Here is a 26,972-nt window from a genome sequence, read left to right as displayed (position 1 = left end):
CGGATCACCTCTCGCTAAGTATTATGATCATGCGCGCGATAATGATAAGCATACGGCCAGGAATCGGAGTTTGCACAAAATAGGCGAGCAACGAAATGTCGATAATTATCGAGTAAATAATTCCTATTGTTCGAATATTTGGTGAATTTTTGCTTGAATTTTTTTTCGAACATTGGGACTTTCATTAGAGTGTAATTTAAACTTTTCCCAAGTGCTCAAGCTTTTTTTCATCTAGATTCTTATTAATTTACGCAGTAGAACTTGTCTTGTTAGGCAGTAAACTGTCTTTGACATTCTTCATTTTCTTAGATATTAGATAATCATTTCGCTAACACCTGCTTAAATTCTCATAATGCTTAAAAAACTAAGCTTCTCGCGAGACGAAGGGCTCAGGGAAATTGCAATAATAATTGTTTGGCATAAGATCTTGACAGTCTCCCATAAACCTTTAATAACACAAATGTGCGATGTAGGTTGCAAATTAAAAGTATTGCTAATAATAATCCAATGTCATTAGATCAAAAAGATATCTTTTAATATCGACGTCAAATGTATCATTGAGAAAAAAAGCCGCGATGCTTTTTTATATAAATTGTTTTTAGAACAGTTGATTCAGCAAATTTACTTTTTCATTGGAGAAAAATATTATATTTTCAAAAGTTTTTTAAGAAAGATAATCATTCTTCAAGTTCATAGTTAGCTGCTGACCTTTTTTCTGAATCGGACAGTATCGGAGGGTCTTCGCGACATCTTAAGTTCGTGCCCTCCGCGAAATGCACCCGTCGTCCTAGCTTCGGGCCCAACTCGAGCAACCTACAATGCACACGACAAAAGCCCAGATGGTGGTGTACAATCAATGATGTACATGAAGAGCATAATGTTTTATCTTTTTTCTCTTCTTCGTTTTCCCTTCGTCTCGCGCATTCCCTCTAGAGAATCGATCTGCCTAGCAAAGATTGATGAGTTCAAAGGAATCAAAATTTGCAATCAAAATTTTTTTTAAATAATTTATTATATTGTATAATTTATTAATTAATTATAATTAATTAATTATAATTATATATAATTTATTAATTATTAATTATTATTTGAGTTGTCTCTCTGGCACGTCATTTGTAAGTAATTATATGTAAATGATACGTTATATAATAAGTAGATGGTAATGCTTAAATAGAGCTCAGACATGCAGATTCGAATTGTTGGAACATTGAAGTTTTACGAACAGAACCTATCAAGGTATTTTGAAATGCGATATAAGCGCCATTAGAAATCATTCCATATGTCATAAAATATAAATTAATCTCTTTTATTTTTTAAACTAAAAAAGTAGATGAAAATTAATGAATAAAATTTAACCTCGTAAAAAATATTGCTTTTAATAAAAAATGTTTTAGAGAGAATTTTAGATATAAATGTAAAATTTAAATTATTATAAATATAAAATTTAAAAAAGCATAATTTTTACAAAATGATAACAAAATAGCTTCAGAAAATATCGCGCAAATAATATCATTTGCGATGTTATTTGCAGAGAAACGCGATTATTGTAGATTAATTATCAGAAAATGGATCCATATGGATCCAAAACTCACGTGAATTTTATCACAATTAATTCCTCGGTTGATTTATTTGTCAATTCCGATTTCAAGCAACATTTCGAGCACTTCAGCCAGTCGACGCTCATCTCCAGTCGATTTCCTCGAAGAACGTCGACACACAACTGGTATGAGAAAAAAAAACCGCAAAAACAATTGCGACAAACGATTGTTACACCAGTTGAGCTCTTGTACCCGCTAATGTTTCGCAACTGTACGAATTATGTCATCTTCCCACGTAATAACACTTGTTTACCATTTTTCCAGCAATAAGCATGTCTCCCACGCATTCTCATATCCTGCTACTCGACTGCCATGTCACTTGTATTCTCATTTCTGATTGAATCACACGCGCACTCAGCGTTCGAATAGTATCTATTACATTAATTTCTAATTACGTCACATTTACGTTCACAACGGAAATATTTGTTTCAAGGATTTCATCGAGGTCCCAATTAAACAAGAGCGTGATATTGTCAATTTGACACGTGTAATGTTGGCGATACGGTTACGTACTTAAAAAAAATCTCTTGAAATTTTTCGAAAGAAAAAATTAGCAGAAAACTTTTATTGCTAAGATTATCAAGATGATGACAAGGTTACACGAAAAGTTGTTCCACTCAATTTTTTTTATCACGATATATCTATTAATTTTATCTCTGTTAATTTTCTTCCTTTTCCTTCTCTCTCTCTCTCTCTCTCAATATCAAATGTTACAATATGTTTTAACTTTATATATTACAAAGAAATGATCAAACATTTTCTTGCTTGCACTTTATTTCAACTTTTCTTTGAGTCATCGTCTTCTTTAAATATTTATTCAGGTTTAATCACTGTCAGGTTTAATCACATTCAAAATAATAATTTTAATAATATAAACTTTGTCATGTACACGGAAACTAAATTTTATGCACAATTCAAAATATGTGTCTGCAACGAAACAATTGCAAGACAGATTGCGAAGTAACTTTATAAGTCCCGTCTCTTTCGTTTCTTTCGTGCCTTGTCATATTTGTCCTTCTACAGCGATGAGAGTGAGAGCAAAAACTACAGTTTCGTTTACGAGCACACGTACGCATATGCATTTATTAACTGCGAATTAAAGTCGGGATCGCGAGAACTCGAATATAACTGCGATTATAAACCAATAAGCTTTATCCTCGCATTTAAACTTTGATCAGTCAATTATTTCTTTAGAAAAATATTGTTGGAACCAACATTAAATGACACTGTATCACTGAAATGAGTCCGACCAACCGGTTTCTCGAAAGTCTTCACGAAAACTTGTTGCAACGAAATATTACAGAAGGAGGATCTCTAAATTGCCTTAAAAACCCGTTTCTCTTGTAGGGCTGTACTTTCTACACTTGTGCCTTTTTACGCTCCTTGTAGGTATATTTGAAACAAAATAATTGCAGCTAATAGTGAATTTTTTAAAATTACTAAGAAAGAATATGGCTTTAAATCGTCTATAAATTGATCTATCGTCTTTAAATTGATAAAAAAAGTATATTTTTAGAGAAATATTTATAGAACTATGAAAAATATAATTGCTATATAACGGTTCATATTAAATTATATCCTTTTTTGTACGATGTGCTAATAAATTTATAAAATTCGACAATATTTTTGCGACGAAGTAAAAAGTTTTTACGCATAAAAGATAGGCTAAATCATGAAATATTTTTTATTCTCACCCTTCTTCGATCGTATCATCCTCTTCGTATTCCTCCGCCTTCTGTTCATTATCCTCCGTCATATCTTATGTTTCAAATTCTCACAAGTTGGATAAACTTATTTACGAAAATTCGGAAATTAGAAAAATCGGTGGGATACTTTTTCAGCATAATTTCTGTCAGCAAAATGACACGAGCGATAGAGAAACATTACTCGATTCATGATGATTCTTGCGATGCTATCATTCGACTTCTCTTCATGACTGACTTATGCGAAACAACGCGGAATTTCGTCGAGTTTATTACGGCTTCCGAAGACTTGAAAAGTCGTAATTCCATTTTCCATATTGCCGTAATGGCATTATAGCTTATCTATATGCACGTATATCTAAATTATACGTAGTAATGTATAAAGAAAAATGATGACATAAAGTATCAACATTGGAATTTTTATATCAAATATATACATATATTTTGCATCTCATTATTATACCGAATTAATTAAATTTCTTTTTATATTGGATAGAGCAGTTTTAATAATTTGAACATCATCAATTAATTATGATTTGATCAAGTATTTTTTTGCTCGCAATTTTTATTTATTGAGACTACATCACGAGTTTTTGCTCACTTGCTAGTTTTGTTGTTATTGCTGCCACGATTTATTTTTATCTACTTAGCGTTTGAAAATCGATCGGATCAAGTCTGTTCGTGTATACGTCAGGGTTTACGATTCTTTTATCGTGCGTTTTATCGTGGGTTCGATCGAGATATATCGATTTTTATCCCATTATTCCGGAGGAAGGAAGTTGATTGTCGCTACGTACCTCATTGAAAAGGCGGCGAGCCGTACCGTGGTCAGCACGCCGGCGTTTCTCCGTCTCCTGCCTTCGTCATGGTCACCCCGGAGATAGGATCGCGATCGTTTTTTCCACCGCTACGCGATTCAACTTCGCGGCAAACGATACGTTCTCGCGAAAACGCGACCGTTAGTTACAAACATTTGCATGTCGCGAAACAACACACCAATACGAGCAGACAGCAATCGACGACCGACACTCGCTCGTCTGTGACCATCTCAGGTGAACGAGCTCGAGTGCCAGACACTCGCGTTAACTCGCGCTTGCATTTTAGCAAGTTGAACCGACACTGTTGAATCAACTTCTGTCAGGTCCGATGTCGATACTCGAACTCGCCGGATGCTTATCGATTCATTCTTGGGTGATGATCAAGACCGAGAGTCCTCCGAAATGGATACTTACTTTACCGAGATATACTCGATTGTTCAAAACGTTGCTGCAGATCCGTTGAGTAATTGCGATCGCTTCAGGTAAACTGGATGAAACTGCATTCCATTTGGAACGGATGATCGACGGTACTATACATCGATACTTGGCGCAATAATTTATTCTCGTTTAATGTTCTCTGCCAAAATGAAAGATGAACTTTAGACGAAACGCCGAGTTTTCGATTATCCGTTTATTTCGATCGATCGCAACGGGATCGCTTCAAAAGACCGTTGCATGGTCCGAAGAAAAAAAATCTCTCTCTCATAATCTATTGTTCAGTTCTTATTACACACAGGTACTTGATGAGAACTCCCATCAACTCGTAATTATAATGTATTTCGCGACACGCAACGTTGAGTTCGAAGGTCAACCGCCTCGTTATTTCAACCGGTTCGCGAATGAAGTTTCCAGAGACAACATCGGCAAGCCTAGACAGACATTTTCGGCGTTACACGCATAACTCTCGCACACACGCGAAGGCAAACGGTTCCTCCAGACAAGGAGGATCGAAATCGCGACCGAGAGAGCGCGCGAAATCCGGAGGAATACACGGAGGACTTGGTGGCTTACCATTATAAATAGTTGCGTCCGAGACGACTAGAGGCTCGCCACCAAGTAACTCGGATGGAGAAAAGAGGGAGGGCGACAACGAGCCGGCGGATGAAGGAAGAGAACGGATCAAGCCGGAGGGAAATAGCGATACGTCAGTGTCAGCGATGGACTCGAGCGACTATCGGCTTGAGCGATTTCACCTGAGAAATTGGTCGCGTTTACTGCTGCTTGGCGTGGGCGGTGGATCTAAACTTGGAATTGAACTTTAAGACGAGTCCGTTCAAAATTGAAAGACGATTACAAAACACGTGTCGTACAATATTCGTCAAACAATTTCATCTTTCCGCTTGCTATTTTTAACTCTCTCGTAAAAGGATCATTTCTTCTCCTTGAAGAGCATACGTTGCCTCGCGATCACCCCTAGGCCAAGAATGGGTCTTTGAAATAATGAAACATGTCTTTGTCGCGCGACACATTTGATCGGACGAGTGAACAATTAATCGCCAACAGGACAGGCGGATCGACTCTGTCGCTAATCACGTCACTCGTCTCGTGCCATCGTACTATTGTTCCCATCCGCGAACCTGCTTGCAATTCTAAACGCGGTGGATTGTCTTGGGTTCGTTCCTGTCAACTCGCAGGCACAATCTCGCATTTTGCAATCATCGAGCAGCGAGTCTTCGCTCTCGAAAATCTATTTCCGAGGGCGATTTTTTTCTGGCACTGTATCCTAGCTCTTTTGCGTGTCGCTATGCTATTTTCGAGAAATTATTCTTACATTTACACGAAATTCGCGTAATGTTTATATTTTTTTATTTAATTCTAATTTTTTTTATTAATTTTTATTATCATATTAATAAACTCTTTTATTCTAATCTATATTTATATTAATTTTAATAATATTTTTCTATTCAATTGAATCTAAACTCTTTTATATTTCAACTAAAATTCCTTTAATAAAAATCTCTATAATATTATTCTTTAGATTCTTTAATTATAGTTTTTTATTTAAATTAAGATTTTAAGTTATTTTTAAATTTTAAACCTTCAAAGTTTAATATATAATTTATTTATAAATCTTATCTATACATATGTTTTAATTTAACTCCAACGTTCTACGCTTTTCTGAAAATAATAAATCAAATTTCGTTCTACTCCAAACTCAACCTTGAAGAGAAATTTTGGTAAACTTTTGTTGAAACTTTTTTTAAATCTAAATTTTAAATTATTATTAAAATTATCCAATGTTACAATTGTTATAATTGTTAGCGAAATAATTATTGTGTAATGTTAAAAATTTGTTATCAATGAAATTATACATACGAATAATCCAATGAAAATTACATGATCAATATATTTATTACAATACCAGTGAAATATTGTTGCACTTTTTTTTAACCGACACCGCAAGCGAATCAGCACTTCCGTATACTCAAGGACGATACGTTAAGTTAACGATAAAACATATCGCGAAAACAATGTATGGCATAATGTACAGAAGATGATTCATTTTTAATTTCAGGGTCAAGCGTCTTGGAACCTATTAAAGGTGAACAAAAACAATGTCAGTATTTCTTTCTTAAATGGCTACTTTGCTATACTATATGTCTTTTCTTTTTTTCAAAATCATAGAGTAATCGAAATGATCAAGATGATATTATATATATGTACAAGATGTTTCTTAATAAGTGCGAAAAATTTTACGAGATGATGATTCTTTGTCGAAAATTAAGGGGGTTTTTCATATAAAAATTAAAAAGTTCTAGTAAAAAATTGAATACGGGTTGCTAGTTTCATCCTCTTATAACAATACGGGAGGCTAAAAAAAATATTATTAAATAACCTTTTTACTAGTAGAAAATATCCACTTAATTTCACCTTTCTTTAACTTGTTCCAAATTTTAGAAAAAATAAAAACTGTAAGATATAGGAATATATATTTATGTGAAAAACTCCCCTTAATTTTCGATAAAAAATTATCTCGTAAAATTTTTCGCACTTATTAAGAAATACCCTTATGTACTATATTTTGTGGGCGAAATTTTGTATTTTTGCGACAAATTTTATATGATAAACCGTTTTATTTCATAATTTGTGTTTTTGTGTTTGTACAATATAATAATAGTAATAATAATAGTAATAGTAATAGAAGTAGTAGTAGTAGCAATTACAATAGAAGTAGTAGTAGAATAGTAGTAGTAGTAGCCATAGTGGTAAAAATGACAGTGATATTAACGGTAGTAGGATGATGAAATCTACCATAAGAATAACATTCTGTTAAATTCGTCTCGTTTAAAAATTCGTATCGTATAAATCATGAAGAAGCTTGATGTAACGTAAGGTAAAGATAGAGACGAGAGATTTCGGAAATAGATGGAAGACGCCGATGGATTTTACATTTTTACTGTCGCCACTGACTACGTTCGATGGTTCGAAGAAATGTTAACGTGAGACTGTGCGATGAGCATTTTGAAAATTTCCAAAATATGCTTTTTAATATTTTAACGTGTGCCGAAACGATCAAAAGTTTTATTCCTCTTCTTCCTCTTCCTCTTCTTCCTCCTCTTCCTCCTCCTCCTCCTCCTCCTCTTCTTCCTCTTCCTCCTCCTCTTCCTCTTCAACCTCTTCCTTCTCACCGGCCTCTTCTTCCTCTTCCTCCTCAAACTGCGGTTCCTCAAGATCGTCCTCGGCGGCAGCCTTTACATCCTCCTCGCCCTCTGGTGACTCGGGATCACCAGGCTTTTTGCCCGGTCGCTCGCCGAACCACTTAGGTAACTTCGCTATTATTCAAGGAAAGTAACGGATGAATTTTTTATTGAAATTGCGATTAAGAGAAGAATATTAAATTTACTAATGCTTGAACAGAGAATAAAAGTAAGCAACGGTTAAATTAGATGCCTGTGTCTACAAAATATCTTGAACCGTATAAAGAAAGGATTCGTTAGCGATAAAAATATTTGAGAAGAAAATAAATTCCAAATCGAGATTTTTGGATAATTGGAGAATTTTTTACAAAAATATAAAGTTAATTATATACTTATATCAGAGGAAAATATATGCGCGTGTGTATCTCGGCGCTTCGAGAAATACCGGAGGCACTTTGAAAACTCTTGGTCTCCGACTCGAAGCCTCGAAAGCGGAAATTATACATACTCTTCTGACGACCCATGAACTGTTCCTTCTGTTGAGCCCATTGTTTCTCTAAGAATTCCTTTTGCTGCTCGTTCAGACCCTGAAACATCAATGGACAGAATGGCATGCTAGGAGTTATTCTCACACATCGGGAACTTTTGTCTGGGAAAACCCTTCCTTCGTACTGTCGTTTTCCTGGATTATAAAGATCTCTCCAGAAGATTGAAAGCTGAGGGATCACGATTTGAAAGAATTAATGTTACAAAGTTTCATTATCCTCCAACGGATTACGATCTTCGACGCTCGCTGCTAACGCTCGAAGATAAATTTTTGGATTTCGCGCGAAAATGAGAATCACAAAAATTTCATCCTTATCGAGAGGGAATATCGAAGATTGCGTATCGCATCTCTGTAAAGTGAACAAGATCACAGACGTCGACAACGTTATTACAATGAGATTATTTTCGTGATTGGCGAGTGCGCCGTCGCATCTCTCCCATGCTGGCAGTGCACGGAAAAAATCGCTGTGAGCACAAATACGGTATATCGTGCTTTTACGTACATCATTGAAACAACACGAACACAACAATAATTTGGCTGGTGGCTATCTCGACCGTTTAGTCAATGTGGAACAAGAAAAGAAAAATTAGAGACATAATCGTTGATGAAATTCTGGGAGTGCAATCAACAAGACAAGCAAAGGTGGGTGATACAGTGATAGAGAGATCACGGTTGGACTCACTTTTGGATCGCTTCATAAATTGTTCCGATCTCTGTTTCCATACTTTCTCGCTGGTCTCCGCTAAGAGCGTGTCTAAGCCCTGTGATTCAATCGACATATGCTCACTAGTCGCTATTTTTATACTTTCATTACGTTTGATAAGCAATTTTTATGTGGTACAGCGGGAAAAGAGTTTTGATATTTTTATGTATGATACATTTTTATGTGGCAATCTTTTTTTAGCAATGATATTTTATGTAAGAATTGACTCGAATAAAAATGTCGTGAAATGAAAATTTTGTCGGTTAAATTTTGTCGTGTAGTAAAAAGAGTATGTGAATGAAATGAACAAAGAATATACTTACACCTTCGAAGAGTTTCTTCTTATCATCGTAGGACCTGGTATCGACGCGACGTTCGTATTTTGAGGCGACCTGAATCTTCGGCTGTGAAAAAGATAAAAATTAATGTCGATTTCGTTTTTCCTTTTTTTTCTATATGATAATAAACGTTGCGTACGGGATATTTGCCAGTTAAAGCCTCGGGATCGAGACCCTTCTTCAAGGCTTTGTGCCTCAGTTGTTGCTTCTGACGTTCCTTCAGCTCTTTAAGCTACGATAAAAGGGCAATATCGATTTATTACTGTAGCACGAAAACAACATGAACTATAATTAAACTCTTGTCCGAGCAACTTATTTCCCAAGTGGAATGTCAATATATTTCATTTATTTTTTATTTTCTTAATTAAACTGCAATATATAAAAATATTATACGTATATAAATAAAATATATTTTTACATAATTTTTTATACGATTAAATTTAGTTCTCTTTGCGTATAAAATTAAAATTACATAAATATTTCTTACATAATAAGCAAAGCATTTTTCTTTAGAAAATAATATTGACTAAAATTTTGTTAAGGATTTGGCAAATCTTTTTGTTCAGACAAGAATAAAACAGTACTTTCGTGATCGAATAAATAAAATTAAAACTCACATCGTAATCCTGACGCTTTTGTCGCTCTTCCAGATCGTACTTTTCGGTTTCAAGCTTGACTATACTCTCCCACAATTCGGTAGCTTTAACACGAAGCTTGTCAATAGACAAATTCTCAATCTCCAACGGTTTAATGCGAATGCTAAGAGAGATTTTCTTCTCCTCCTCAAGTTGCTCCTTCGTCTTATTACGCTCAACTTGCGCCGATGTAAGATTACCCTTTTATACAAAGAATTCGCAATTTCAAATTATTGCAGATAATTAAAAAAAAAGAAATACTCGATTCCACCCACCGCCAAATCTTTCTTGGTGATGGTAAAGTTTGGACCCTTGGCTTTGCTCTGGTCTTTCATCGCTTGCATCATAGCCTGTCGCTTCTTTTCCGATTCCTCCAAACGCCTAAAATAGCAAATGAGATAAAAATAATGCAAAAACATATAATGTGTAGGAATAATGTGTAGGATGTCTTATAAAATAAATGTAAAAATTCAATTTGGTGGAAAGATAATTTTTAAAAATATAATATTATATTAAACATTGTGATCCTCTATTTTATCCAAATAGTTAGATTAAATATAAGAAATCAATTTTATTAATTTGTAATAAATTAATTAATTTTAGTAGTTTGCAATTTTATAACTTTGCAAGTTGATATCACTAAATTATCAAGGAAATAAAAAAAATAAATCTTATATATAATGAAAAAATATCAAATATCAAATTTACATCACTAAATTAAATTTATCGGCGCAAATCTTATATTCAATATATCCAACAAATTTTTTCAAATTTTCATTTATAAGATATCTTATAGAAATAATCAAGCCAGATACATTCGAAAATGGAACATTTACCTTCTCTTCTCTTCGATGTCACGTTGTTTCTTCTCCTCTGAAAAATTTTAGAAAGTTCAGTATTAAATATTTAGATACTGTTTAAAAAAAGATACTGTAAAAGAAAAGAAAACAAAAAAATGGGATTTACCGATTTCACGTTGGCGACGTTCTTCCTCTTCCTTCTTCTTCTGCGCCAGTCTCTTCTCCTCGTCTGCGCGAGTGACCTTGCGCTTGGCTTGTTTGTCCTAAACGCAATAGGCATATAATCTTTAAATGAAATGTTAAATAAATATGTGAAGGAGGGAAAAACAGGAAGTATATAAAGCGAAGATTGTACCTTTAATCTCTTCAACTCGTCCTCTTCCTTGGCTCTCTGCTTTCGCCATTCCGCTATGTATTCTTTGAGCTGTTCGTCAAGGTCGCTTCTTTTCTGTTCTTGCCTCTGAATTTTTAACGATGAATTATTATCACGGGTGACACGCACAATTATAAGTGGTTTACGATCGTGCTAGTAGGGCCCAATGTGTGCGAAGGATAAAAAGAGCGATATATCACAATTATTTATTTATAATAAAGCGTTCAAAATACGTTTCAATAGAATTTTTCATAAATAATTTTTCACCATATTTGAAAAGGTAAAGGTTGGGCACTACTCGACGTATTTATATCAGACATCATCACTCACCTTCATAAACTCGATATTCTCGCCAGATTCCCTGAAGAGGTTGGCCGGAGCGAAAACAAAAGTAACTCTCTTTAAATCACGGTTGGATTCGCTCTTTGGAAGATCTCATGAGATCTTCCAGAACTCCATACGCGATTCTCACGTCCATCTCCATTATTTTATATTACAACTCCATCCATTCTCTCCCGTAGTACATATTATTCAATGCCGCTCGTCGCACGTATACACACACAGACAACACATGGACGGAACAGTACAGACAGATAGATACACGGATGGATAAACAGAAAGTCAAAGAAAAAGACAGAATGAAGGACAAAGAGGAGGAGGCACAGGTGACGTGAAAGAGAGAGAGAGAGAGAGAGAGAGAGAGAGAGAGAGAGAGAAAGAAAGAAAGAAAAAGAAAAAAATGAAAGAAGGAAAAAGAAGAACAATGAGGGGAAGAAAAAGGCAAATAGACAAATAATGTGCAAGCATGTAGAAAGAAGAAACCAAAGTGCGCACCGCAGCAAATCGGGAGAAGGCATTAATGAAAACAGCGAGGATCCCATGATTATCTTGAATAAGTTGCTTTTATTCATGAAGATTGTGGACTTTTATAAGCGATTAGAAGAAAAATATATATCAGAAAACAGACGCGTTCACATGTAAGCGTATCTAAAAAAATCTCAAGATGATAAATTTGAGCGGGCATATCAGCTCTAGTTTTCGGAAGATTTCATGTTTTCATGGATTTTCGAGCTAGAAATTAATTCGTCCAAATTCAACGGGCAACGATTCCTGTTCCGAAAAATAAGTCGCTGAAAGAGAACGTGAAATATAGGAAGATATTGCGATTGTTATTGGCTTTTTTTCGCTATCCCTTTCGGATTAAAGCGTTTCGTTGAAATTTGAGGTATTTTTAAGCAGTTTATATAAAGTAAAAGATATCATCGGGATAAGTGAGAATCATTTATTAATGAGGTTTGCGGACACATGGCTATTACTGTTTGAGAATCGATTCTGGCTTAAATAATTAATGAGAAAAATCGTACAACAACTGAGCCTTGAAGTATAAGGGCACGACACCACTTTAACGTAACTCGAACAAGACGTGATTATATACAACTCGTTAATTCGTTATTAATCAGAGAGACAAAACGTGTAAAACACGCGAGGGTGCGAAAGAGATCAAATAACACGAGGGGGAAAGGGCGGGGAGGGGGGGGGGCAGCTTCGAACACTGACAACGATTGATTAGATATTACTGACAGAATTGAGATCTTATACTCGCACAAATAATTCGATTTCTGGCCTATCGCGTGATGCAAGTAACACAATTTTGCGATCGTTTTTTTCCGAAAAATTCATTCATTTGCATTTACATTGTCGTAAAATTACGAGGTAACTCGAAAAAAATGATGACTACGTGCATTAATTTATATCAAATTTAATTTAAAATACGTCAATAATAAATATGAATATTAAAATTGTATAGATTTAATAAAACTAATAATTCTTACATTATTCATAACATAATTTTATTTTGATGGCGTGGAAAAAAAATTGCGAGATTAAACGTTACACGTTGCAATATTGCAAATGTTGCATTATGTATCAAACGATTTTTAAAAAGAATCACGCCGACGTCAGAGCATGGTACATTTCGAGCAGACATCGGTCCTAGAATAAACCGTGTTACGTTATTGTGCATATTTTTATGAAATGCCTGGCAAATTACCAAACGGCTCAAGTATCCTCGCAAGAATCGTTGCTCTTATGCAATCACTGTGGAATATTTACGAACGTTCGCGTCTGACAGACTGCTTCGCAGAGACGAATATGCCATTATTTGTCGTCACTACAGGCCAATGATCGCGCTATCTATTCCGTCTCTGTAAACAGGATCTTCGTCGCGGTATAGATAGAAATTGGCAAACAATCATCAAAGTGTTTTCTATGATCTCATTCCTGTCATAATGCAAATTTGAGGGTCTGGCTGCCGGTTTCGTCGACGTCAGTTAGCTTCAATTAATAATTTCTCATTGACGCTTTGTCTTTTTCTAGAAAGAAAGAGGCAAAAAGAATCCATTATATATTATAGAATATATTATATCTTCCATTATATATTATATATTATATATTATATCTTCTCAATTATACTCTTAGATTTATATATAATAAATCAGACAAAAGAACAGCCAATGTTTATTCGATTTCAACTGGGCTTAAACTGAAGTGTTTGCCTCTTGAAAATCGAGAAACATTTCTCGCTGATATTTTGATTTAATTTATCATCTCGTAAATAAATAAAAAGTAATTTGTTTTTCCATCTATAATAAGAGAAATGCCTCTGCGAAAACAAATTTAATCGACGCCGGAAAAACCGACTCCGGGGGTGATGTAAGAGAGCGGCCGTAGAACAGGGAAGGGGGTATATTATTAACGTGTAAACACCTCGATTTATTCAACTTACTTTTGGGACGCCCTACCCCTATAAAAAAAAGAAAGCACATATTCATTAATAAGATCGTGTGATTGATCGTCGGTTATGTAGGACTGCACAAAGCTGCACGTAAATTATAATCGGTATCGCTCGTCTCCACCAACTTGCGCCTTTCATTATTTTCTTTTTCCGCGCAAAATCAATTCGAACCGCTCGATTATCGCGAACGACGTTCGATTTGCACGAGATTGGTCGCTTCAACACTTATTGCAAGCGTGATCTCGGTATAAATAGTCATCTTACTTTGACAACTAAGCGGCTCGTCGTTACTTTCCTTCGACGGGGATCTCGTACACTGGCGCTTTGCAAACATTTCGTTGCCCAGTTGCCATAATGCGAACAACAGAGCTGATTAGGCGACATATATGACAGACACGACAAGGGTAGGCGTGGACAGGCGAGGAGAGTAAAATGCGAATAAAAGAAATGTATGTTTTTGCAACTGCGATTGGAGTAACCTGCATCAAAATGTTTCGGTGTGGATAATGTCTCTGTATGTGTATTATTTATGTGTCATATGTTGTATGCATGTCGTTGTATGTATTGTTACACATAGAAAAGCGCGATAGCGTTGTTTTCTTTTTTCGTTTCGACGCAACAGCGACACAAGACAAATGCTGAAAGTACACCGGCGACAAAATATATTTTTCTAAAAATCCAAAGGCAAGGATAAGTATAAATATATTTAAATATTGACATTCATTTTTTGAGATAATTTTACGAAGAAAAAGAAGATTGTCATTAAATATGCATCCGTATATCACTACAAATGTATGCTGCTATGATAGATAGCTAAGAATATATATACTTTGTAGCAATATTTTTCTCTTTCGTGTGTAAAATTATCGCAAAAAATGATGATAAAGTGTACAAACTTTTTTATTCACTTTATGTGCCACTATTTGATGGAAGAAGAAAAATGGATGTAGAAAAAGAAAAGAGAAGAAAAATATAGAAAGAGAGAAAGAGAGAGAGAGAGAGAGAAAGAGAGAGAAAGACATAAAGAGAGAAAGAGAGCCAGCACAAGTGTATCGCTACAAAAAATTTTATGCAAAAAATGTAATTAACGACTGCGGCGGCACAACGCGTGTAAGAGATGAAGAAAACAAAATAAAGAGAATGTAAAACAGAGAACGGACGAACAATTAAAAAGACTACATCGAAACAACAAGACAAGACAGCGATTAGACAACGGGAAAAAAAAAGAAACGACAGTGCGTACACCATTTTTATTGGCCGAAAAAAAGAGACGTTTAATATTTGTCGTGTGTAAAACACTTACTCGGTCTTCTTCTCCGGCTGCCTTCGATTTTGACATTTTTTGTATCGTACCGCGCGGGCCGATTAGCCGATCGATCGATGACGAGTGATGGTTTGATTGATTGATTGGTTGGTTGGTTGATTGGTTGGTTGGTTGGTTGGTTGGTTGGTTGGTTTTGTGTGTTGTATGTGGAGATACACACAGACAGAGAGACAGGGAGTGAATAAATAAAAAGAAGAAGGCGGAGTTCATAAATCACAGTCATAGAGAGAAATCTGTGTGTTGCGCACGCAAAATAAAACTTTGAAAAAGCAATTATTTTTTATCGTGCTTCTCTCGCTATTGATTTCCTTTGCGTTTTGTTGTGCAGGAAATTTTAATTTAATTCAATTTTACGCGAAGGAGATTTATGCCCGATCATAACATGTTTTTAAAAAATGGGAAACAGTTGTAATTTGCACTACGCGGCTTTTTATAAATCTTTTTCTCAAAGTATTGAATTTATTATGCATAAATCGCATGAACGTGGAAGAATATTTTTCAAGAAACGCGCTCCTATCTCGCGAAAAAATATTGTATTCAATATTTCTGTCAACATTAAATTTTATCTTTTGACTAAAAATCGTAATAATCTATCTCTTCAAACTCGAGTTATCGAAAGATTCACGCAGCAACCAAAATCGAAAGAAATTTTTAACGTACCCGACGCGATAATTATAATGTTTGTTACAAATCTACAACACTTACTTCCTGAAATGAGAAAATTAAACAAGTCGATTGTTAGAGAGATACCAGGTGCAACTTTGGGAAATGTTTAACATGAATAAGGGACACTTACACTTCTTCGACTTCCTCCTCGCTGCTGCAAAAGAGAAAACGGAAAAAGTCTAGTTAGTCGGGGCGGAAACAGTAAAGATGATTGTTTAAGTTTAAATGTAACAACAAACGAGGGGAATTGCTTCTGACAGTTAGGGGTTCAAAGGCCTTCGAGGGGTTGTTTAAAGCTCTCATTTTTTACGCAAATTAACTCTCGCAACTAAATAAATTTTGATTTGTGATGTAATAATAATCTAGCAAAAGTTTGCCAAGTGTTCTGTGATAAATATAAATATTTATTTGAATTTTTATTTTTATTTCGCGAATTCAAAGTAAATAAATTAAAAATGCCAAGACATTTTATAACAAATAATAAAATAATTTTATAAAAAAGTAAATAATTAAATTGTATACATGTAGCATTTTTATTAACAAATATATAATTTACGCGATGGGAAGCTGTTTTAAAAACTGTCTGAGGTGGCAATGCAAAATACTAAAAGTAAAAATAATATAAATATAAGCGTATATAAAAATGTCATCAAGTAATATATAATCAAAAGCGAACCAAATATCTGATTCTCTCTTTTTAAATTTAAATATTTATTCAGGGATTTGAACGCAAGTGCAATCGGGACATAATGCACGAGGGGGCGATGGATATTGAGACGACACAGTTGGACAAAAGTGCAGAACAGCACATTGAAATACGAACACGAAGCCACACAGGCACTGTTCAGTCTTACGTGGATATTTATTTACTTGATACGTTTTATATAACACGACAAAGATCAACGAGCGTAATCAAGATCTTGTCTATCGTTGACTTTGGCAAAGATCTGACACTCCATATTCTGGAAATTGTTATCTGCATCTTGATTCTTCTCTTTTTGCATTTTGATTACGATATTCTCGGAGAGTAGCGATATCATGTCAAAGATATTATTTCATAATTATCTTTATTTTTCAAAAATTTTATGCAAGTCCATTCTTCAAAATATTACATACATGTTAAAATCTAAAGAAATGCACTTATATAAGTGCACGAAATTATTCGTTGGGATTCAGAATTTTCTAAAACTGCGCTTATGTCAGTTTTTAAAATTACTGTGCCTCAAAAATATATGAAAGTGAATAATAATTATACTCATAATTTATAATTAATTTTGAGAGTCATTAATAAAACTTATCGTTAATTATACTTACGAGTATTGTTCCTCGTCGTCAGACATGTTGACGGATATTTAAGGAGCTGCAAGATAAAAGTGAGACATTCATTATTGAATTTGTCAACTCAATGGCAAAAAGTTTTTTAAAAAAGTTATTAAACGCGAATAATGTTTCTTTTCATATTTTGCATTTTATAAATATGTAATATATAATTTAACAGAAAAAAATATATATGTATATTTCTATTAAATTATATATAACATATTTATAAAATAAATTACATATTTTTTGTGGTACGATTTTTGTAGAGAAAAAAAATATTGCGTAATTCGAATTTTATGTTAAAACACTGTCAGATTTCCCTTTTGATGTCCTTGTCTAAAGTCTTGATGAAAATGGAATGGACAAACTCCTTGACGACCTCATGACGAACATTATGTTATTACAACTTTTATAACTTTTATTTTTTATTACTTACTTATTATTTTATTATTTACTTTTATTTTTATTAATTACTTTTATTTTTAGCTCAATTGATGTATTATTACGCTCAATTCTATCGACACATCACGATTGATTTTGCGATTTTACTTACATCACTTGCCAACAACACGATAAATTTAAGAACAGAGAGAGATGAGAATGGACAGGAGAGATGGAGGAAATTGTGGCAACCAGGTCGATTATAATTTGCGCAATAAAAAAATGAAGGAAAGGGAAGGAGCATTGAAGAGAGGGGGCAGGCGTAGACTCGAATGTACAAAAATGCTCGCGCGACAAATCTTGTGGAAAGGGAAACAAGAGGAAAGTCGAAGCTGAATGGCACGCACCGACGTTCCCAAAGTAATCCGATACTTGGAGGCGAGAAAGAGAAAATGCCAGTTTGCTAACCCTGGCCGCAAGCTCGACGTCGCAAGCTCTATAAGGAGCCGTCCCCTTCTTCTTCGTCGCTCTAATTTTAGAGATATAACATGGTCGCTCGAGCACGTTCCATCTTCTTCTTTCCGTTTCTCTTCATCTCTCGACCGTTTCTCGCGAGTTTCATCAAAGATTCGCAAAAGCCAGACCCTCGCTTCATTAAACTTTAGCAACTTTTCGTAATATTAGATCGGAAAATATTTTAGGGAACGTCGTGTAAAAATAAAAATGTCTGGGAGACATCTTTTAAGCGACGTGTATTATTGAGATTGTATTCTTATAACGCTAATTGCGACTGTTAATTTTATAATGTTTGACAATTTGAGAATTTTAATTTAATTATAATATATTTAATTTAATTATATTATATTTAATTATAATATAATTTAATTATAATTAGAAAAATTGAAATCAGATACAAAATTACTAGTTGAAATAGAATGAAAACTTGGCTCTGACCACGAATCGTCGGTAGCAACTTCCGCAATTTTATAAAATTTTATAAAAATTTTATAAAACGAGATCTTGGTCTCTCTTTCGTTTGAAGCTTTGGTAAGTTAAAATCAAAATTAATATATAATAATAGAAAAATGACTCGTGCGATTGATTTGTGCAAAAAGAAGAAATAAATCTTACAAAGGTCGTTCAAAAAATTCAGAGAATAAAGTTTATAAAAATGATAAATTTTAATGCACACATTATATATGAATTTTTTATGTCAAGCAATTTTTATAATCACTTGCACGTTCTCGACTTGCACTGAAAATAAAAAAAAGTTTTCACCACCGCGTCGAGGCAAGCGATGTCGACTTTCTCTACTGGCAAGTAGATAAAATCGCGCTACGAGCAGACACATGTTGGCGTATTCACCAGGTTTTCATTTGGCTGAGCCCCTTCGATAGAAAAATAACGCTCACTTTTCGTTTCACGAAAGGCACTAGAAAACCTTTACACACGAAAAAGAGGAGGTATTTTTACAAAGACAAAACAATTTCACGTACAATCTCCTCTTTCGATCAATCCTTTTGAGAGCGAGTCACGTGACTCTCGGAAGTTTGATCAAGTGTCTGCTCGTTTGTCTCGCTGCGCGCAAAATTGAGCTTCGTCGGAGCGAAATCTCTCCAGTTAACAATACGATATTCGTCGGTTTCACATTCACAGCAATCACAGCACGAAAACACACAGGAGAACACAACAATTCATGTCGCGAACCAGAGGGGTTCTCCAGAAGGAGAACGATGCCGAGGTGCCTCGAACAGATAAATACGATAGAAGAGAAGAAGAGAAATAGAAATTAACGAGCACACAAAATAACAAAAATGAAACTTACACTCGGGGGATGGTCAATGCGAGTGGACGAGTGCGTGAACGCACGTGTGCGATGTATTCGTATGCGTGTGTAGATGGTTTTCACAAGAGGGTGACTAGCCGGATGCGAGTACTTCGTAGAGAATGAAAGATAGCGAAAGATGGAGATACACGCACAGGAGAGGAGCTTGTCCCGGTGGAATGTGGAATCCGCGACAGCCTCAGCGGCTCTGGGAGGTCCAAGGAGTCGCGGCTCTGGACACGAGCAGAGTTCCGGGCAGCGTGCCCGCTTTCCGATTGGGAGAGAATCGCTCTCATCCGTCTCTATTAATAGATCGGAGATCCACGGGCCACCGAGAGCGATACGATCCTGAGCTGATACTATTTTCGTGTCCTCTACCGCAGCTGCAAATACATATATTTCGCGCTTCTACTCGCGCGATGCGACTCTCCTCGTCGCCGTCGACGGACGATTGCTCCAAAAGTAGGCCTGTGACGATGCACGCCCCCACTTTTCATGGTTGTTGACAATGAGGAATCGGAGATACGAGTCGTTTACGATTTATTGAAATCGCTCGACCAGCTGAAAGAACTGTTATATCTTAATTTCCGTACAATCAAAAATTTTAACATCTATATTCATCCTTCTTTCTCTCCCGTGAATTGAATTCTGATACGTGCCGGATGCCAATTTAAAATTTAACATGAAGATTTTCTTTAATACAGATGAAACTTGTAGAGTACATAATTTAAAATGTTTTCTTTTCTTAAAAAAGTATAAATAATAAAATAAAAGCTACTTTATAATGCGATATAACTTCGTGCTGCTCAAGTGAAAAGCAGGTTTTCAATCTCGTGAAAAATACTTTAGTACTTTATAATATTTTAGATTGTTTGTCCATAGATGTACAAGACATTTTTATAAATATACAGAAACATGTTTTCAAAAAGCATTAACTGTATATTGTCGTTTTATGATTTGCCGAGATAAAAAAAAATAATATATTATAAGAAAGAAACGATTTTCTTGAGAAACCAGGGCAATTTCGTCTTGAGCGATGAAATAGGAGACGCGATGAACAAATGCGGACTGATCGTCTCCAAGACCTTGATAAAGGGTACGGTGAGTATCGCTTAAATGGGCAGAAACAGCTATCTTATCAGCATCGTCGTTGCTGCACCTTGAGCTACAAATTTAAGCTCGAAATTATGCAGACTATCGAATCGAGCGGTGTCTCCTTATATGGAGAGAGACGTATGTGGGAGACGACGATGCGGTATAAAGTTCCCCGCGAACACGAATACGATTCTGTAGCGTTTTGCTTTAAGATTATCTCTCCAAGGTAACGTGAAATCGCTCGAACACGATGCACATGTCAATTCGATAATTTGCGAGTTAAATTAAATATAAACATCATAAAATATCTTATCAATATTTGTCGTGTTAAAATAGAAAAAGTATAATAAATATATTTAAATAAATGTTATTCATCTTCTCGAATGATAAAAATTGTATTGAATATTCCACATAAACTTCATACACAATGTTTTATATTTTAAATATAGAAAAAAATATGAAAAAAAAGGAAAAATAATAAGAAATAATGTAGCAAGAATAGTTACATCAAAATAAGTAGGTTTATCTCTTTGACTTTAAAATGTTAGGTACAATCGGTCGTTTAAACGGTCTATCTCTTCCTCCGAACCTCAACTGCCCCGACTCTTTTTTGCCACCAAAACCACCTCCTGGAAAGATTGAATAATTAAAACTTGCAAAGTTTATGCATCTTGTCGATTACATACCGAGTCTTCTCGGCTTCCATCCCTTCATGCTGCGACCACATTCATAATCGATAAATACTTTATAGCCTTTTAACATAGCATCTGTAGTTCGTCTCAGCACTCTTCTGGCTTCATCTTCGTTCCTCATTTCCACAAAACCATATCCTTGTGAGAGTCCTGTCACTACATCCACTATGACTTTTGCAGAAATAACATCTCCATGTTTGCTAAAAAACTAGACAAAAAATAATTTAAAATTTATTAATATTTACAGTATTTTATATAATGTACAAAATGTTGTATATGTAATGTACAAAATGTATATAATGTACAAAGTGTTATGTAATGTTTAATATACAAAACTATAGCTATATCATGATAGCTATATATGATAAAGTTGATGTTACCTCTTTTAAATCATATTTAGTGACATTAGAACCAAATCTAGCTACAAATAAAGTTCTTTCCGATTTAGATTCTAAATTATGTGGTGGTTCATAATGCATTAGCATTGCTCTACTAATAGCTTTGTCATGAGGTTCCGTATCTGTCCCATCGATACTACCTGCCTTTAAAGGATTGTAATCTTTGGCATAAGGGCTCCAATTTTGCAATACACCTTCATCCTAAAACAGTCATTAATTGTAAAGAAAAATTATTTTAAAGTAAATTCTAAAATTACAATATATATATATTTTTTTTTTAAATTATTTAAATTAAATTAATTCTTTTAAATTAATTCTGCTTTAGCATTAAATGCAATTAAAGAATAAGTTAGAATATTTAAATGTTATAGAGAAAGTTATGTCGTATAACCTAAAAATGTCACTCGCATTGCTAATAAAATATACTCAAGTATAATTTAATATTAACACTAACAGCAATCGCGATAATTTATTCATAATTTTACTGATGAAAAAGACATACCATATTAAGTGTATTTAGAAAATCAAAAATATATACAATGAAACATTTCACACAGATCGCATCTTTGACAGCTGAAGGAAAATCCGAGAACAGCTGTTTCCCGATGATCTCTCATGAAATGCTTGTCAGAAGGAAGACTGAGAGATATTATGGCCCGCTTTTAGATCCCTGAAAGCGATATGCCCTCTATGAACATTAAAAACGTGGACATGAACTACAAAGCCAATGTCCACCAGAGAGAAGACTGAGAGATGTCATGGCCCGTTTTTAGGTGATCCCTGAAAGCGATACGCCCTCTGTTAATCTAAAAAACGTGGACATGAACTACAAAACCAAAGTCCACGAAAATTCTCAGATGGTAACATATATGAGCACAATATCTGATTCTGTTCCGTGCTATGTAAAAAATGCCTGTAGTAAACGAAATGCCTATGTACATAAAATGCCATCAGTGCTGTATAGCAAAACGCATATGTATATAAATATAAATAAATTTTTAATTTTAATTTTTTAATCAATTTTGTGGTCCTCTCTCTCTCCCTCTCTCTCTCTCTCTCTCTCTCTCTCTCTCTCTCTCTACACATCACAAATAAACACACACACTATATATACATATAATATATATATGTATATATAGTATGACGCTACAACTTTATTCTGAAATATTTGCGTTATGTTTAGAAATATTATATATATATATATATATATTCAATATAAACATTACATGAAATACACGCGCTGGAATTACATATATATATTCTATGTGTACAAAATACAGATATATTATCTCTTTTAGAAAGATATTTTAACATTGAAAAATTTAATTATAATATATATTTAATTAATTGATTCATATCTATTTATGTCGTATCACAAAGTAAGATGTTAAAATTTGACTTCAATCCCGAAAACTGTGATCTTCCAATGTAATGTTCAAATAGTATTATTATTAATAAATAGATTGCACACTGTCTTTTAGTTTCTAATTATTTTCAATCATTATGCATTTCTATCCAAAATATTCTCTTCTTCGAGTTCTTGGATTATTATGGTTTATTATGGTTCGTATTTCTTTGTGTTAAAATTATAAAAATTATGTTAGCCCTAACAATCCTCTACTTTTTGAATGGAAAATTAAAAAATCTTAATGATCACCTAATAGCCCTAACAATCCTATTTCTCGATTAAGTGAAATTATTCGAGGAAAGCCTATCTCTAATCACGTATATTTTAATTACGTGCCCTAATTACATTCTCTAACCGCATGCCCTAACCGCGTGAATAAATGTCCGACATTACGTACTATTGTACGTAAAGCTTTTCTTCAGGCCAGTTGAACTTACTTTTCGTTGATTCTGGCCACTTTCTCGCTCGATCTCTAATCAGAGATCGAAAAAGGAGATAAACACTCCTTCTTTTGCCGATTAATTATCGGCAAATGAGCGTAAATATTTCACGCTCATCGTAACGATCGCTCAATTTTACGATCGTTTCTTAAATATTTGAATATAACTTTATTTTAACTCAAATAAAGCCAAATTACTACAAATTTCTATATACTAAATTTTCTAATAAAATTTATGTATGTGTATAACTTTTATGATATTACAAATTATTTAATTAATTAATCGTTTGGCTTTATTTTAAGTTAAAGTAAAATTTAAAAACAATATCTACAAACAAATTCTACAATGGATGAGTTATGATATAAGAAATTAGAATAAAATAAATGCGCGTTATAAGAATAAAGTAGTATCAAAAATTGATAAAATTATTAAAATTATTAATACGTGCTCTTGATTTAATAAACTAGTCAAGTCTTTACAAAAAAAATTTTTTTTTCTTGATTCTCTTTTTTAAATTAATATTTCAATATATTTTCGCAATAGATGCAAAGCATTTCGAAAGAATTTATTAAAAGTTATTTAATTTAATCTATTCTAGCTCATCCATTTTAAGGTAACGGACTTACTCTATCATTCACAATCTACAATCTACAATTTACAATCTACAATCTACAATCTACAATCTACATCTACAATCTCTACGAATCCGTTACCTTAAAGTTAAATAAAAGTTTTTCTCACTCACCGGCACTGATGCGCAACAGCGGAGTTATAATTATCGAAGCTACGTTGTCTGTAACATACAAATATAAAATTCATTTATATTAATGCTCTGCATAAAAATGCAATCAATATTTCAAAAAATTTTTATCGCGCGGAATTTTATATCCGATGTGTAAAATAATAAGCAGAGATAAATACGTGTGGAAAAATTTTATAAAATTTTAAAACTGTTTTTTAAGAAAGTTTTTTAAAAAGTTTTATATAACTTTTATAAAAATCTTTCTCTCTAACTTTCTCTTTAATTCATTTAAATAATAAGATCGAATTATTATGCGTACGATTTATAACAATTGATATACAAATAATAAATATTCACCATCAGGTTGCTCCGCCGATGCAAGATGCCTCTCCCAGGCCTCCTCCTCCTCTCATGTTGTTGACGCGCGATACTTTCAGTGCGGCACTCCCGCACTCACGAGCGATATTTTTATATCGCTATTTTCGTTATTTTACGCGCGATACTAAACGGCACTCCCGCACTACTTCGGTATTCGGATTAAAAATTTGGTTGCGCGATGTATATATTTAATATATATACTTTCAACGACACTCCCGGTTTCGGTACGAGCGAAAATCTCATTTCATTTACGAGACTTAACTTTGAGCCAACAGGTCGGGAGTGCAACGATACAACGAGCAAAGATTAGGCCCGAACCGGAAAGAAGATGAAACGATTGAGGAATAGAGGAAAATAAAGTTCACCAGCTCTTTTTCGCGCATAATTATCCTATCTCGTATCGAACCTGGACCCGCTAAGCATGATTTCAGGTGCTTCGCCCGGAACACGAAGTTTCCCGCAATGCAGGATATGGCTACACCAGGCTGGTAGACGGCAAAAGAAGAGGATACCCACATTTTTTAAATGCTAACATTCAGCAATTTAAAAAATGGGGAGGCAACCCCTTTTACCGAGCGAAAATCATGCTTAGGGGAATCCACTCGACTCCTCGACAGGGTTAACACACGCAGTGCGTGTGGCTGTAGGGTAGACGAGCAAAGAGAAGGGACCCATTGACGACCATTCCGAGCAATCGATCAAGTTCTAACTAATTCGGGCCGAATCATTTGACGAAGTACGAAGCACGAAGCGCGAGTGTACGTTGCATAACAACGTGTGCAAACTCGAAACATCCCAGTTAGTTGGCATCGGAAGTAGAGACTCGTGACAATAAATGAAATTGGGATTTTATATGAAAAAGTCCAAAATTTCCGCGAAAACGCGACGACGCGAGAATACTACAACGCGAAAACGCGGTAACGAAAACGCTTGCTGTCCGCGGCACGTTGACGGCACCGACGACGCGAAAGGGTACTTCGCTTCCCTTTCAGGCACCATAAGATTTATCGTAAATAGAAAAATTTAAGATAAATCTCAAGACACCATCCAAGTACTAAGCCCTCCCACCACGACAAGGTGTACCCCATGGGAGGGTTATATTATATATAATTTTATATATAATATAATATATACAATTGCAGCATTTATTTTGCAATATAGTATATAAATTTAAATTTGCATAACAAGACCGTAAAACAAAATCATTAGCACGGTATTGTTTATGTCGGATATTATGTTATTCATTGTTGAAATTCATTGTTGAAATTCATTATTAAAATATAATATAATTTGAAATGTAATACAACATAATTTAACAATTTTTTTTTTTTTTTTTTTTACGTGGGGAAAATGCTCCTTATGCACACCCCGACGGGACCGCTATTTAGCGGTCCCGTCGGGGTAGTGTTGGGCTCTCCCCGCCGCCATTTTAACGGCAGGGACTACCAACTAAAAACCCCACGCGCCTTTCCTTAGTCTTCCAACGCGCAAGTCCCCGGAACCATGTGCATAAGGAGCATTATATGGAGTAGCCTTAACAAACTACTATCCTATTATATGTTCATAATATTCACTATATTCAATATTATATACATTCAATATATATTCACAAATATCTGAAAAAAATAATTTTCTTAATATCTTCGATATTAAACTTTAATAATATAAGCTGTTTAGATAAATTTATATAAATAAAATTAATGAAATACAATTAATGAAATTATATATATCTCAAAATATATATAAATATATAAATTTTATAAAAATTATTATTTAAATTAAAATTTTAAATACGTAAATACACAAACATCTATATATAAGAAAATAAACATATAAATTTTATATAAAAATTATTATTTAAATTAAAACTTTAAATACATATATACACAAACATCTATATATAAGAAAATAAACATATAAATTTTATATAAAAATTATTATTTAAATTAAAACTTTAAATACATAAATATACAAACATCTATATATAAGAAAATAAACATATAAATTTTATATAAAAATTATTATAATTTAAACTAAAACCTTAAATGTATATATAAGTATATAAATATATAAATTTTGTAAAAATTACTATTTAAATTAAAACCATAAATATATAAATAAATGAATATATAAATTTTCGAAAAGTTATTATTTAAAAATATTATTTAAATTAAAATTTTTTTTGAAATTTTAATAATAAATCTTTTCCTATAAATTCTGTTCATTCTTTAATATCTATTCTTTAATATCATTCTTAATTCTATTTTAAATCTTTCAATTTCTATATTTAAAAATAACTTATAAATTCATAAATATACGAAATTAATTATTCATATTACTAAAAAATAACTTAATA

The 26,972-nt window shown here is 33.8% G+C and overlaps 2 protein-coding genes across 15 annotated transcripts; both read right to left on the bottom strand.

Moving 5' to 3' along the window:
- Window positions 1-7,314: 7,314 nt before the first annotated feature.
- Window positions 7,315-19,725, bottom strand: LOC105257096 (troponin T). 14 transcript variants are annotated; one of them, XM_011267478.3, is made up of 15 exons: window positions 19,464-19,725; window positions 17,252-17,297; window positions 16,068-16,091; window positions 15,251-15,271; window positions 13,939-13,956; window positions 11,484-11,514; window positions 11,136-11,240; window positions 10,947-11,043; window positions 10,817-10,853; window positions 10,256-10,361; window positions 9,963-10,181; window positions 9,485-9,577; window positions 9,331-9,411; window positions 8,266-8,344; window positions 7,315-7,892 (listed from the first exon to the last, which is right to left on the bottom strand). In XM_011267478.3, exons 2-15 carry the CDS (start codon window positions 17,275-17,277, stop codon window positions 7,642-7,644), a joined length of 1,188 nt encoding a protein of 395 aa, XP_011265780.1. In that variant the 5' UTR covers window positions 17,278-17,297; window positions 19,464-19,725; the 3' UTR covers window positions 7,315-7,641. The 14 variants fall into 14 exon arrangements, with proteins under 14 accessions (XP_011265780.1, XP_011265776.1, XP_011265779.1 ...); XM_011267474.3 differs by lacking the exon at window positions 8,266-8,344 and adding an exon at window positions 8,987-9,065 and having other exon boundaries at window positions 19,464-19,723; XM_011267477.3 differs by lacking the exons at window positions 8,266-8,344; window positions 19,464-19,725 and adding exons at window positions 8,987-9,065; window positions 18,046-18,062.
- Window positions 19,726-21,060: 1,335 nt separating this feature from the next.
- Window positions 21,061-22,326, bottom strand: LOC105257095 (U11/U12 small nuclear ribonucleoprotein 35 kDa protein). The gene is made up of 4 exons (XM_011267473.3): window positions 22,151-22,326; window positions 21,631-21,849; window positions 21,245-21,458; window positions 21,061-21,187 (listed from the first exon to the last, which is right to left on the bottom strand). The coding sequence occupies exons 1-4, from the start codon at window positions 22,151-22,153 to the stop codon at window positions 21,081-21,083; spliced, it is 543 nt and encodes a 180-aa protein (XP_011265775.1). The 5' UTR covers window positions 22,154-22,326; the 3' UTR covers window positions 21,061-21,080.
- Window positions 22,327-26,972: the final 4,646 nt, after the last annotated feature.

The sequence above is a fragment of the Camponotus floridanus genome, unplaced genomic scaffold (assembly GCF_003227725.1).
Source record: "Camponotus floridanus strain SB8 unplaced genomic scaffold, Cflo_v7.5 scaffold24, whole genome shotgun sequence".
Classification (NCBI taxonomy): Eukaryota; Metazoa; Arthropoda; class Insecta; order Hymenoptera; family Formicidae; genus Camponotus; species Camponotus floridanus.
This window is presented reverse-complemented; position numbering and strand designations above follow the sequence as displayed.

Excerpts from the sequence above, each read along its gene's own strand:
- LOC105257095 (XM_011267473.3), bottom strand. Across the intron at positions 21,459-21,630 it reads CTAAATATGATTTAAAAGAG|TTTTTTAGCAAACATGGAGA; the intron begins GTAACATCAACT and ends TTTTTTGTCTAG. Across the intron at positions 21,188-21,244 it reads ATGGAAGCCGAGAAGACTCG|GAGGTGGTTTTGGTGGCAAA; the intron begins GTATGTAATCGA and ends CAATCTTTCCAG.
- LOC105257096 (XM_011267478.3), bottom strand. The coding sequence starts at position 17,277 with ATGTCTGACGACGAGGAACAATACTC. Across the intron at positions 10,362-10,816 it reads GACATCGAAGAGAAGAGAAG|GCGTTTGGAGGAATCGGAAA; the intron begins GTAAATGTTCCA and ends TTGCTATTTTAG. Across the intron at positions 8,345-9,330 it reads AGAAGAAACTCTTCGAAGGT|GGTCTGAACGAGCAGCAAAA; the intron begins GTAAGTATATTC and ends TTGATGTTTCAG.